A 13,739-nucleotide genomic window follows, 5' to 3' on the forward strand; every position below is an offset into this window, starting at 1 on the left:
CAACTAACACAACCACATCAGGAACACGTGTCACTTTTGTATGGCTAAACAAAATTATTATTATTATTATTATTATTATATTTTGTGTAATTAAAGTGAACAGACTATTGCACAGTGCATCCGATTATTGTGATATAAATATTTTTAAACTAGTTTTAATTTTTTTAATCTAATGAGGATTATTATTATTATATAACAGTCATCATCTTTATTAAAATGACTGTAATACCATGCTATTTTTTTTTTGCTAAACATTAACATGAAGGCAGTACAGCAAATACTACTAGTATGTAAAACGACATCTGAATACATAATTATTTATGCAATAATGTAATGAGTGAGGCTTTTAGCATTACCGCACATCAGTCGGATCCGGAAGTAAAATTATTTTCTTTATAGGGAAATGGGTTTTTAACTATAAACCAGACAAACCATATACAACAAAAAGACAACCACTTTAAAAAGACAAAACCATCTGTCGGATATCAGATATTCACACAGTTATTTTGTGTGTGTGTATTGCTGAAATACTTTAAAAATATCATTGTGTACACATGATCAACGTATTTAATTCAATTCAATTCACCTTTATTTGTACAGCGCTTTTAAAATGTCGATTGTTTCAAAGCAGCTTCACATAGAAGATCACAGAAGATGTTTCCCTGTGATGGGTTGCTGCAGAAAAGGCATGCGATTTGTAAAACATATACAGGATAAGTTGGTGGTTCATTCCGCTGTGGTGACCCTGGATTAATAAAGGGACTAAGCTGAGAAGAAAATGAATGACTGTCTAAGAGAAAGGGTCAACGTCTCCATAAAGAGATATCATTTTTGTGTGATTTCCTCTCTCAGGAAGGAGTTTGTTCAGGCGTATCTGCAGTATGTGTTCAGCGACGCAGTACAGGAGCAGTATTCGGCCTTCTCCAGTGGTTTCCTGAAGGTCTGCGGTGGGGAGATTCTGTCTCTCTTCCAGCCCTCTGAACTCATGGCCATGGTGGTGGGCAACAACAACTACAACTGGGAGGAGATGGAGAAGGTGGGGGCACATCCAGCTTTAACATTTAACGACACACTAATTCAGCATTCATGTTCAAGCCATGTGACTTTGGATCTCTCTGTTTGTTCCTAGAATGCCTCATACAAGGGCGAGTTTTCTGCAACCCACCCAACAGTAAAGATGTTTTGGGAAGTGTTTCATGAGTTTTCCTTGGAGAAAAAAAAGCAGTTCTTATGTAAGTGGGAGACGGCAGTGGAACTGATTGTGTGATGTAAAAAAGAAAGCAAGTGTATTTAATCCAAAAGTGAAATCAAAAAGCACAATACAAACTATTTGTATATATGTATTGTTCTAAATGACACTGATGCCAGAACTTTAAAAGCTGAAAGGATGCAAACAAGCATAAAACAGATTACATTTAAAATGTGGAGGGATTCTAATAATACCAGCAGTACAGACAAGTTTGTTTTATCTTACACTGTGCTGAAAAATATTTTGAGAAATTGATTCTGCATCAATTCTGCAGTTATTTTTCAAAATGAGCTTAATTTTAAACAGCAGATGGCGCTATATGCTTTACAAACAACCATACTTTGCTAATGGTCAATTCCCTACATACACCACTTTGACCTGAAGTTATCACTAATAAAGTTAGTGAAGGTTTACGTGTATTACAAGTGTTGATATGGTTAAAATCTAGCCTAGAGCACTAGCTGCTGTTTAAAAACTAGCCTAGTGTGCCATTTGCTGTTAATAACTAGCCTAGAGTGCTGTCTGCTGTTAAAAATTTGCCTAGAGCTCCATCTGCTGTTCAAAACTAACCTAGAGCGCTGTATGCAGTTGAAAACTAGCCTAGAGTGCTGTCTGCAGTTCAAATTTAGCATAGAGCATCACCTGCTTTTAAAAACTAGCCTATAGAGAGCCGTCTGCTGTTAAAAACTAGCCTCAAGAGATGTCTGCAATTCAAAATTAGCCTAGAGTGCCATCTCCTGTTCAAAGCCAGCCTAGAGCCCCATCTGCTGTTAAAAACTAGCCTAAAGTGAAGTCTGCTTTTAAAAACTAGCCTAGAGCATCACCTGCTATTAAAAACTAGCTTAAAGAGAGCCGTCTACTGTTAAAAACTAGCCTAGAGCACCATATGCTTTTAAAAATGAGCCAGAAGCACCATCTGCTGATCAAAACTAGCCTTGATCGCAGTCTGCTTTTCACAACTATTTGAGAGTGCAGTTTGCCATTCAAAACTAGCCTAGAGGAACGCCTAGTGTTAAAAACTAGCCTGGCACTCCATCTGCTGTTCAAGACTAGCCTAGAGGGCTGTCTAGTGTTAAAAACTAGCCTAGAGTGCCATCTGGTGTTAAAAAACTAGCCTACAGCCCCATCTGCTGTTCAAAACTAGCCTAGAGCGCTGTCTGCTTTTCACAACTATTTTAGAGTGCAGTTTCCCATTCAAAACTAGCCTAGAGAGCCATCTGTTGTTAAAAACTAGCCTACAGCGTCATCTGCTATTTAGACTAGCCTAGAGCGCCATCTGCAGTTCAAAACTAGCCTAGAGCGCGGGCTGCTGTTCAAAACTATCTTAGAGAGCTGGATTCTGTTCAACACTAGCCTAGAGCGACATCTGCAATTCAAAACTAGCATACAGCACCCTCTGCTGTTAAAAATTAGACTAGAGCACCACCTGCTATTAAAAACTAGCCTACAGCGCCATCTGCGGTTCACACCTAGCCTAGGGCACCATCTGTAGTTCAAACTAGCCTAGAGCTCCATCTGCTGTTCAAAACTAGCCTAAAGTGCCATCTGTTGTTTAAATCTATGCTAAAGAGCTGTATTCTGTTCAACTTTAGCCTAGAGCAATATCTGCTGGTCAAAATTAGCCTAGAGCATCACCTGCTGTTATAAAGTAGCCTAGAGCACCATTTGTTTTTCAAAATTAGCCTAGAGCACCATCTGCTGCTATAAACTAGCCTAGAGCACCATCTCACCATCTGCTGTTAAAAAACTAGCCTAGAACACCATCTGCTGTTCAAAATTAGCCTAGAGCATCATCTGCTGTTTAAAACTAGCCTAGAGTGACATCTGCTATCAAAACAAGCCTAGAGCGTCATCTGCTTTTCAAAACTATTTTAGAGCACAGTCTGCCATTTAAAACAAGACTAGAGATCCATCTGGCGTTTAAAAAAACTAGCCTACCACGCCATCTGTTGTTAAAAACTAGCCTAGAGAGCCATCTATTGTTCAAAACTAGCCTCGAGTGACGTCTGCTTTTCAAAACTAGCCTGTAGTGCCATTTTCTGTTTAATACTAAACTCAGAATTGATCCAGGAGAGAATAGCGATGCATTTTGTAAATCGCAGAATCGATTTCTCTATTTTGGTTGTTCAGAAATCATGCATCAAGTTGCTGAAATGTCATAAATGTGACAGCGCCTTTTGAATCCCGACCAAAGAATTGTTTTTGTTGTCCCGCAGTGTTCTTGACAGGCAGTGACCGCATCCCCATCCACGGCATGGCCAGTTTGCGCATTGTCATCCAGTCCACGGCTGCAGAAGAGCACTACCTTCCAGTGGCTCACACCTGTTATAATATGCTGGACATGCCCTGCTACCAGACCAAAGAGACCCTGCGGCAGCGCCTCACACAGGCCGTGGAGCAGTACGAGGGCTTCAGTCTGGTCTAAACAAGAACTACGGAGGGGGCTTTCTATATGCTGAAACTGCACTTTAAACCCGTGGAGAAATGGAAACGAACGCTGCTCTCGCATTTGTTTTACCACAAACGAGCACATCTCGATTCTCATACGAGTAAAATCTATTATTTTCTTATTTTTTACTGACTGACTCTGACTTGCTTGTTTGGTCGCATCTTGAGACGTGCACAATTTTTTCCCTTTTTTTTCCCTCTTCTTTTTTTTGGTTAAAAAAATTATATTTTTTAAATGAAAAAAAATAATTATAATATTAGGAATGAGTAGTTGGCAAATAAATTAAGATATTTGACTTTCGTTATATATTTTGTATAAGTGTAATTGTTTTTGAATCAGATTTAAAGACCAATAGGTTGCTCTATAGTCTTAAGTTATTTGGTCATGTTGGTTTACACGGATTTGGAATGAATTTTCTGGTTAAAACACCTTTACAAAACCTTGTTATTAAATGTTAAATGCATAATTAACAGCAATGGTCTTAAACTCAATTTCTAGAGGCCTGCAGCTCTGCACAGTTTGGCTCCAACTACCTCCAACTCACACCTGCTTAATAGTCTCTAATGAACACCTTGATTAGTTGGATCAGCTGTGTTTGATTAAGGTTGGAGCAAAACCATGTCGAGCTGCGGCCCTCCATGAATCCAGTTTGAGACCTATGATATACAGAGTAGTTTAATATGAATATTTACTCTCAGGCAATCTAAGCTGATTTTCTTTAGCGGAAATAAACATGGGTGCTGTCATTTTTAAAGTAAGAAAAAAAATAGTTAATTGACTACAAATAAATCCATATTGCTTTAAGGTGTTTTACCAGTGAGGGGTTGCAGCTGAAAGGGCATCCGCTGCGTAAAACATTTGTTGGATAAGTTAGCGGTTCATTCCGCTGTGGCGACCTTAGATTAATAAAGGGACTAAGCTGAAAAGAAAATGAATGAATTCTTTGAGGTGGTATGATATAAAACGATTGGCCTGTGTTTAAGACGTCTAATAATCCATGCGCGATGGCATTCTGAACTGGCGCCATTGCGCATGCGTCATGTGAGAGACCTCGTTCACCTGAGGCGATAGATTACACGAAGTAAAGTAGTATGAAGTTATGTATTTCTTTGGAAATCTCGATGTTTCCTTTACAAAAGACGTCAGTATATCATAAGGAGCGACGTGTATTCGTTTGAGGTGGCTTGTGAAAGCGTGTTTGACTCTCAAAGTGACAGCACCTGTGGACTTTATGATTTACCAAGGGCAACGAGTTCACCTAAAATCGTGTCTGAGGAAAGAAAGTAACCTAGGCGTCTTGGTTGGCCTGAGGGTAAGTAAATCAATCACAGTTTTCATTTAAGCGTGAACTATTTCTTCAATCAGAAAGCCATTCACAACACTTCAAATTGGACGTTAGTTTTTTTTTAATGAAAACGGTAGAAATAACATCCCCATCAGCAGCACATAACACCAACAGACACTTTCGGACACGATACATAATTTTATAATAGAGGTAAAGTTGGTTTTATATTCACACATTCGTTCATTTAGAAGTCTATATTATTTACCATGTTACTTTGAATATTCGATCGGAATTAGCATGCAAATATGACTTGAAAACAACATCAACACTGTTTATTTGACTGTGAACAATGTTGTACTTTGATAGTCATTGGCTGCTAATATGATTTCACTGTTTGGAGTTTGCAAATAATACTTTAAAGGAATTATATTATTAAGGGGAAAGTCTGAATGTCTGACTATTAAACCAACTTTACCTCTATATTTTAATACTGATTTTCGCGCTTTACTCATTCAGTCAGTGCTCCGACCGACGTTAAAGTTATGCATTTTCGCGCCTACCAAATTATTTCCAACGGTTTTCTTTTCACTGTATGTACAGTAGCAAGTTATTACCATGAAATATCTTTTATGATTGACATGCGCATGTCATGCCCAGGGTGAACGCCCGAAGCTGCTTTTCTGAAATATTTCATTGGTATTGTTATTTGGGGAAAGATGTTTCTCTTAGGGAAAAAAATGGGATTTCATTAAGGAACGCGATCCAGCAATAACTACTGGTTGAAGTGTGTGTACTAGTTCTGGGATTTTACTCCAGCAAATGTGAATATACTAACAGCTGTGTTGTTTTCCCCGGTTAAAACATTGCCGCTTTTTTCGATTTAATCCCTCTATTTCAGAGGACAGACATATGATGTAAACTGGATTTTGTTTTCTACTCGCATTGCTGGGTTTGCAGTTAAAATGGCTAAGAGTGTCTTCAAGTCCAAAGTGGGTGATACGGGAATATTTGGGACCACGGTGACGTGTTTGCTGTGGCGTTCTGCATCAAGCTGCATGAGATGTATTTGTTTGTATATGATGGAAGGTCATATAAAGAAGTGTTTCTATCCAGCTTATTACTTTCTGTCAATGTATGCGAACAAGGGCTTCTTAGTGGCTACTGATGCATTGTTATTTTAGTAAAGTATATTTACTTTTATAGCTTTCAAATGGAGTATATTGTTTTATCTATTTTGTTTTCCAGAACAATAAAATGAATTCACCTCAGATGAAATATCATTACGCAAGTCATGGCTTTTTCTTGAACTCAAGAGACTTTGAAATGAATACCCGACACCAGTGTGTTCAGAAAAAATAGTTTGGTTTTTATATCATATGTACAAAATACAAATACAATCATGTACTAAAATGTACACACAGTATTCATCTTTATCCATCGGTCTTGACACGTTCAGTAAAAACAAAGGTCACGCTACCATTTTCCAATCTGGAGAATAAGAGAAGGGGGTGACGTGCTCACTGGGTTTGCATCTGCGTTCACACAAACACACAATGAGGCCCCATAGGTTTGCTTTCTATTGCATGCTAACAATAGAGATGTTTTGTGGGAATCTAATCCACCCACATCACTGTCAAAACAGCATGTGATGACCAGTTATATGCTGGAGACTATTTAGTGCAAAAAGTATACTACAAAAGAAACAAAACGACAAAAGCTGGTTTATAGTACCTTTGTTTGTGCGTTTCTACACAATTTTTTCCCCCCAGTTTTCTTTTGGTTGTTCATTTGCACTCTTTTTTTTTTTTTGTCTTTCATAAAGTTACTGACTTCTAGCTTAGTCAATGGTCTTAAAAATTACAGCTTAAGATGAGGGTTAAGAATTTGATAAATACAATCGATGCAAGTATTCATATTTTCAAAATAAATCCATTTGCATGAATTATGGCACCAGTAAATAATGAGTAATATACAGAGAGGCTTCCTTCCACAAATCAGTTACCTTCAATTAATCGAAAGCGAAGAAAACAAAATTCCTATAATGATAAACTCTCTTCATCTCTAAGTATATACATAGACAATTATTTAAGATGCAATAACTTGGGTGTTCTTCAAAGCTTATGCCTGATTGCGCAAAACAAACGTGCTTCTATATTACAGCATTGTTAATATAGAAAAGAATGATCTAAAATCAACACGAGCCGTCGTATTATACAACATAAAAGCTTTCTTCTGGGCTTCAAAATGAACAGGGACGATTCACACAGGTAATCTGATTGTGTTCTGAAACCCACAGTTCTTTTTGCAGCACTTGTACATCTGTTATTGGTGAACCAGGCATGTCTTGGCTTCTTCCAAAGTCGACTGTTCTTGTAATGGGGCAATAACAAAGCGGAACATGTCTTTTGTACACACTGTATTGCTTTGGATGGCATTGGATGGTCCTTGGTTGGCTAGTAGAGCAAATCCCAGCTGAGCACTAGATGAACTTGGAGGAGTCTTGTTTACTGATAAGCACTTCCAACAGCCTTAGCTTGGCTTTGATATGCTTGTATTCGTTGTATTCCCCAGCCAAGGGCGAGCGATCTTCCTTTTGCACGTTTCTATGGAAACAGAACGTTCAGTAAGATTTTTTTCTCTCTCTTTCTGTAGACACGTAAATCTTTACAATGCATCTAAAAGTAGTCTTGTACAACTCTGAAAATTGTTTTGAGGAAGTTTGCTTACCTGCCATTCTGTTTGAAGAACTGATCCTCGAATTCACGAAGGTTTTTGCGGATTCTTTTCTTTTCTTCACGTGCTTCCTGGAGTTCCTCTACCAGTTCCTGCCTGTATGTTTGGTTAAGAGGGAGTGGAGAGTTTTAGGTTTCTTTCAATCAACCGCAGTGACAGTGCAATATTTTTGCATTGAATAGATTCAATAGTTGGTAAATATCACTGAACAATTAGTTTTTTTTAAATGTAAAGTTTACGTATAGGCATTTGTATATTTGACTTTGAAGCTCCACTATCTGAATTATTCATATAAACAAAGTACAATGTCTGTAAAGGCATTTACACAGTAGTGTTGTCAAAATATATCGATATACTGCTAAATATCCATACTGACATTTTTAAAACGATAAAATCTTGCTTTTGGTAAGTAGCGATACTGGCTTTACTCTCTTGTCAGACCCCCTAGTTTTAATTTTGCGATTAAAAATGACTGATTTTGTGGTGGTAATTTCCAGAAATTTGCTGACAATTTTGCTCGATATTATTTACCATATTAGGTAGCCTACTATGTTAGGTGTGCAATCATAAAATAAAGTTCTTTAATACAAGATCTAAATCAGTAGAGATTAAGCCAAAGGGAGGTTGTATAACTCTTATTTTTATTCATGATCTTACTTTATCTTTATCAGATTTCACTCCCTGGAGCATCTTACATGTACCTCACTCAGGAAATGCATTAAGGATCCACTACTGTAATGAACCTAAATTCTCGTAAACGCTGTAAAACTCGTTAATGGCAGAGAAACGTTTTCTCTCGTCAGTGGCAGGGAAATAGTTAAGCGAAATCATTTATCGATTTTAAGCACATCAATGGCTCCAAACCATACATGTAAAGCAAAAATAATTCTGTCACATTCAGCAGCCGTCCACTTCTCCGCTTGTTAGATGTTTGCTCACACTTTCTTTTGCAGTCTGAAGCGAATTCGTGCTGTGTTATCCACTCAATTTGCACTACAAGATGTCTAATTGCATCTTTGCATTGACTTTACATGTAAATCACTCACGCTTCATCAGCGTCTGCTCACTGCATAGGCTGAAAAACCATTTCCCCGCACTTCCATGTAATTTAATGACTGTGAGGGAGCAGATGAGATGTGATTTTTCAAGACACACTCAATTACATCATGGTGCTCTCCATATGCGACGTCTATATGTCATGTAAAGCAATTAATTGCAAACAAATCCAATTTAACTGTATAGTTTAGAATTTTCGTTTTTATGAGATTGTAAATAATTATTTTGATTTATTTTGTTTAAATGAAAAATTTTGCATGATCGTAAAAATTTTTGTTAGATTCAGCGATCGTAAAAAACTTAGGGGTCTGTCCTGTGAATGCAAGACATTGAATGGTTTGTTGTACTGGATTTGTATACTCTAAATGTTGTAGAATTTGTTCCTCCATGGTATCATATCAAATATGGTATTGAATATAGAACTTCTTATAGAAGTTGGAAATTCCAGTTTTGTGAAACACTTTAACACAGTAGAGTTTATAGGTCATGGGAATTCATTGAATTGCAATTGTTAGCAAAGGTGACCATGTCTTACAAACATAATACCACTTTTAACAACAACAATGCACTGACCAACAATGTATTCTGTTCTACATTTGAAAATGTAAATATTTGTAAATCTGTATTAGTTTATTAAATAAAAATGTATTTTTCTAAAGCTGCATTTTACCCCCAAAAATAAAATAAACTTGATTAAATCTCTTTTACTAATGGCTGCTGCTATCTGCTTGGATTTACAATTCTTTCGGGAAGTCCATGTTTATCTGGCCATACAGAGCTGACCTTTGCCTACTTTATTTCAAATTGTTCCGGAACTTTCATTAACCACAAAATAGATCTCAAACTACAAATATTATCTAGTACACTATTAAAAAAATGCTGGATTCCACACAATCAATTTCTGTTGGGGTCTTGGGGGACATGGAAAAAAATTAAGTTAACGAATTAGTTTTTACAAATATAAGTATATTAAACAAAAAACAATCAAGGTGTCCCCAAAAATCCCTTAAGAATTGTGCTGCTTCAACTCGTTTTAAATAAGTAGTTTGAACAAACAACAAACGTAATTTTTTTAAAGTCAATGGCCGTGCCCTAAAACACGTTTCAACTCAACCTAAAACTTACATCGTAGCAGCATGCAAGTTGGACAGTCTCATGTCTGTGGTGTTCTTGGAAGGGGATAGTTCATCAACAGGTGAGATGAAACCGTCTGCGTCCTCATCCAGCTGGTCGAGAAGTCCTAGCATGCTCAGCTCTGGCTTAACCGTGACTGTGAACTGCGTCCGGGTGTCATCATCATCCGAGCCATCCTCCTCCTCCTGGAAAAGAGCAGATGGCGCTGGTTAGTTCAATTGCAGCTTAACCGTGAGGGTTTACACTAGCATGACAAAGCAGGATCTAACATTGATTATCAAGGGAGATCTCAGTGACAATCATTGTGCAACAAGCCTCTGTAGTGACTAGGGTTAGTACAAATGAAAAGCATCTGTGTGCTAGGAGTGCAGTAAATCACATTCATTCTAGTTGGAGAACTAGTGCACTGCATTATATATGAGTCGCCATCCCTGGAGCTAAAAACCCAACAGGGATGTGATCAAACGGCAATGGAATCAGCAGGAGTCGAATCTCACAGCACTCCCAATTACTTGCCCATGCAGTTACGGATTCATGATTGGGTTAATGAGGAAACTAGTGAGGTGGGGAAGGAGGTGGGCAGCCGAATCACTGGTTGGTTGAGCGGTAATGGCTCTTCACCTTGGTGTCGCTGAAGAACAGAGCTGGTACACCCTCGATAATGGGCTGCAGCAGGGGGCTTCTGCGCTTGCTGGAAGGCGAACCCTGTGGTGGGTGTTAATAGTGACATTATAACCTGGTAAACTACGGTCACATCAGACCACTCAGGGCAGTACTCATTTCACTAATAAGGTCCAAATTAAATAAACCTTAAAATCTGAAGATGTCATTTTTAGGGGGTTCATCAAATTGGTTTAAAATTGGCGGAAACGATAAAATAGACATGGTTATATTTATAAAATGGTGGTTAAAGCTAAAAGATAACACAACTGCAAATCAGACTTTAGAGTGTTACATAATAGCATCCACTTTTGTGTTGCATAAGCCACAAATGTCATATTTTCCTGCATTTAGGATGTTTTTATTCTTGTATTTCATATGCATATCATGCTATATTAAGAGGGCAAAACACTTCCTGTGGTGTGGGAATATGACCAGGGTGGCTGTTTTATGCTTTGGAGGACTTTTAAGGCTACGTGTGTTAGAGAATTAGGTATTATAAGGAATACTGTTGCAAATATCCAGCTACAGGATATGACCTGAGTGAGCCACTCTTGAGCTCTTGCTAAAGACTGGCTTAGTTGCACTAACAAGCCCCTGCGCTGTCACTGCATCAATACTGCAGCTAAATGCTTATATTGTGCTACTGCTAATGCTATTTCCTCTGCTAATACTGTGGAGATTTATCCAAACGGTTTAGTCCTAGAATAAAGCAGAAATGGCAGCTAGCTAGCCTTTAAAACGACAACTGTAGCTTATGCATATTTGCTAGTGTGGTTTGGATAAGTATTAGCTTTATTCCAAAACCTGTCTCACTGCCAACTGCCTACATGGGCAGCAACATTACTTTTATGGAACCTTACAAGTGACCGATTTGGAATGTTCTACCTGGGCAGTAAAACCCCACAGTTCACACGTAACACCCAATTTAGACTTGAATGGCTTTAAAAGACTCAAGATGTTAGAATTTTGCTATGCTAACTAGTCTCTAGTATGCCTAGCATGTATGCATGAATATGAATTATTTTTTATTGATGCTTTTTACAACTAACCAAAGTTTCCCTTGCTGGACAAAGTAATATATTTTAGGCTGCAGAATAATGATGTTACCCATCTTGTAATACAACATCAGAGATGGATCTAAATGTAGGTTGTGAACACCAGAACTGGAGTTGTTCGTTCGAGGTGTTCTATCCTGCTTCTAAGGGCCAGTTCCTGTTGAGTTTAGCTCAGTCTGACCCAACATACTTCTCTGAATTTTATTTAATTTTTTTTAAATAGGACTATAGCAAAACTTAAGGATACTACTCAAGGATAGTGGCCCTCCAGGGGCAGGATTTGGACACTCTTTTATACCATCTGCATGTAACTCCTACTTGAGCAATTTCTCTAGAAACTGTGGTGTCATTTGCTAATGCGTTTTCATTTTAAAATGGTTAAGTTTTAATAAAGTTACGCCTAGCTTCCACACTACACCAGCATCTTTCGGCCCATGAATGTGGGTGTTTTGGAAGTGTTGGTGTCATGTTTCAGTATTGACGGATTGAAAGCCAACTTTTGAAAATTTAAGCACTGCTGTACACAATCGCTCTCCGATTTGTCTCCTGGAATACAGTGGTCCATTGTTTATCATGGGAGTTACGTTCTAAAAAGGATGCAGTACACAACGCGCTTTAAAAATAAAAAAGTCAAATTGCACACAAAAAAATCAGCGAAACTGTGAGGCCCCGAAAGGTGAACCAAGTTATAGTGAGGGACCACTGTATTCCATAGCATGCTCTGATTGTCAAGCTCCTCTCAGTGAGTATGAATAGTCATGTATCATGCGTTTTAGGCTGGATAGTGTGGACAGAGATAGTTTTTCTGAAATGCAGTAAACTCTGTTTAGATTGAGAATTATTTTCATTTTAAACATAGTTTTACAAGGGAAACGCACTAGTGTAAACGGCACCTGAGAGAGGGGAAGGCGAGAACAATAATGGAGGAAACCAGAACTTACAATGACTGGAATGGCAGACGCTCTGCAGAGGATCTGTTTGACTAGTCTGTATCGGTCGTATAGAGGCTTCATGACCTGCCTCTCGTTCTTCGTGATCTAGAAAGAATGGCAGAAATACCTCAGCCTGTGTAGTTAATCATTTCTAGGCCTCCATGAAGTGAATTTACTTATTTGCATACTTACGGGTCTTCCGTGGATACTCTCGTAGTATAGAAGAGCTTTCTGAATAGCCACTTTTTCTGCTCCTATTTGCTCACGGGTCATGTCCTAAAGAAAAAGACAGGATGGAATTTTTAAAGATTCTTGCAATATAACAAAAAAATGCATCAAAAGACGAGGGGAGAACTCGAAAACACACCTTAATGTCTTCTGGTCTGCCAGCCTCTTTCCGCTTCTCCTGCAGTTTGTTTGTGACCGTCTCCAATGTGCTCTCCACAGGGGGTTTGGGGGCTTTGGTCTCCGGGGTTTTTTTCTCCAGCTGAGATCCAAAGCTCTTGGGAAGCGTGTTGCTGCGTTGGCGGGGGATGGGCGTCAAATCCTCTTCTGACTTTAGCAACTTGTGATCTGTGATGTGAAGCCAGAACATGGTGGCACTTGTTTATAAGAACTTTGCAAGTCATGAGTAGAGCAGATTAGATGTTTTCCTAGTAGACCCAAACCACAAAGGCTAGCGGGAAATTACTCCCGAGACATTTTGTTCAAACTAAATATCATGAATGTTGGATTAGCATGGATTATGTGATACAAATCACTTTCGTAATGGTAATTGTTTCCCTTGTTGGGGCATTTCATTCATACCTTTCAAGTCTTTACGTAGCCTGGTTAGTTCATTCATCCACCGTAGAACTTCTGGATTGCCGGCTTTATCGCCATGTGAAGGCTGTTGAGATAACAATAGACTTAGCGTTTTTGTTACAAATAAAACTATTCTTTTTGCACTGGTCATTTTAGTGTATTGACATTGTTCTTTCATGTAAGGGTGGCCACAACTATTGGAAACTTAATGGTTCAAGTCTTCCAGTCTCATTCACCTCCAGGGTTCAACGCTAACTGTATGTTCAGACCGAAAGCGGCAAGAGCGTCAAAGAAGCCGAAAGTTTTTCATTTTTATTGGGGGCCAGCGGCGATAAGCAGCAAGGAGCAGCGCGGCATGTCTTCGCCGTTGTGGGCATCG

The 13,739-nt window shown here is 38.5% G+C and overlaps 3 protein-coding genes across 19 annotated transcripts in view; 2 read left to right on the forward strand and 1 right to left on the reverse strand.

Moving 5' to 3' along the window:
- herc3 (HECT and RLD domain containing E3 ubiquitin protein ligase 3) overlaps window positions 1-6,263 on the forward strand; it is a 54,354-nt gene extending 48,091 nt beyond the window's left edge. Inside the window, exons 23-25 of one of the 2 annotated variants that reach the window (NM_001145624.1) lie at window positions 853-1,036; window positions 1,130-1,232; window positions 3,466-4,030. In NM_001145624.1, the coding sequence (NP_001139096.1) occupies window positions 853-1,036; window positions 1,130-1,232; window positions 3,466-3,674 (496 nt within the window). In that variant the 3' untranslated portion in view covers window positions 3,675-4,030. Of the gene's footprint in view, window positions 1-852; window positions 1,037-1,129; window positions 1,233-3,465 lie in introns of both variants that reach the window. The other variant, XM_087234851.1, reaches the window with a different exon arrangement.
- Window positions 4,705-13,739, forward strand: part of otx2a (orthodenticle homeobox 2a) — a 238,850-nt gene continuing 229,815 nt past the window's right edge. The window contains exon 1 of the mRNA XM_087235153.1: window positions 4,705-5,010. The gene's annotated coding sequence lies outside the window, so the exon portion shown is untranslated. The remainder of the gene's footprint in view (window positions 5,011-13,739) is intronic.
- Window positions 6,329-13,739, reverse strand: part of fam13a (family with sequence similarity 13 member A) — a 96,748-nt gene continuing 89,337 nt past the window's right edge. For 8 of the 16 annotated variants that reach the window (XM_087237751.1, XM_087237745.1, XM_087237747.1 and 5 more), the window contains 8 exons: window positions 13,364-13,445; window positions 12,924-13,129; window positions 12,749-12,832; window positions 12,566-12,661; window positions 10,528-10,611; window positions 9,898-10,091; window positions 7,711-7,812; window positions 6,329-7,586 (listed from right to left, as the gene is read on the reverse strand). In XM_087237751.1, the coding sequence (XP_087093877.1) occupies window positions 7,463-7,586; window positions 7,711-7,812; window positions 9,898-10,091; window positions 10,528-10,611; window positions 12,566-12,661; window positions 12,749-12,832; window positions 12,924-13,129; window positions 13,364-13,445 (972 nt within the window). In that variant the 3' untranslated portion in view covers window positions 6,329-7,462. The remainder of the gene's footprint in view (window positions 7,587-7,710; window positions 7,813-9,897; window positions 10,092-10,527; window positions 10,612-12,565; window positions 12,662-12,748; window positions 12,833-12,923; window positions 13,130-13,363; window positions 13,446-13,739) is intronic. The other 8 variants (XM_087237756.1, XM_087237753.1, XM_087237754.1 and 5 more) reach the window with 1 other exon arrangement.

Source organism: Danio rerio, chromosome 1 (genome assembly GCF_052040795.2).
Source record: "Danio rerio strain M-AB ecotype USA chromosome 1, GRCz13ab, whole genome shotgun sequence".
Lineage (NCBI taxonomy): Eukaryota > Metazoa > Chordata > Actinopteri > Cypriniformes > Danionidae > Danio > Danio rerio.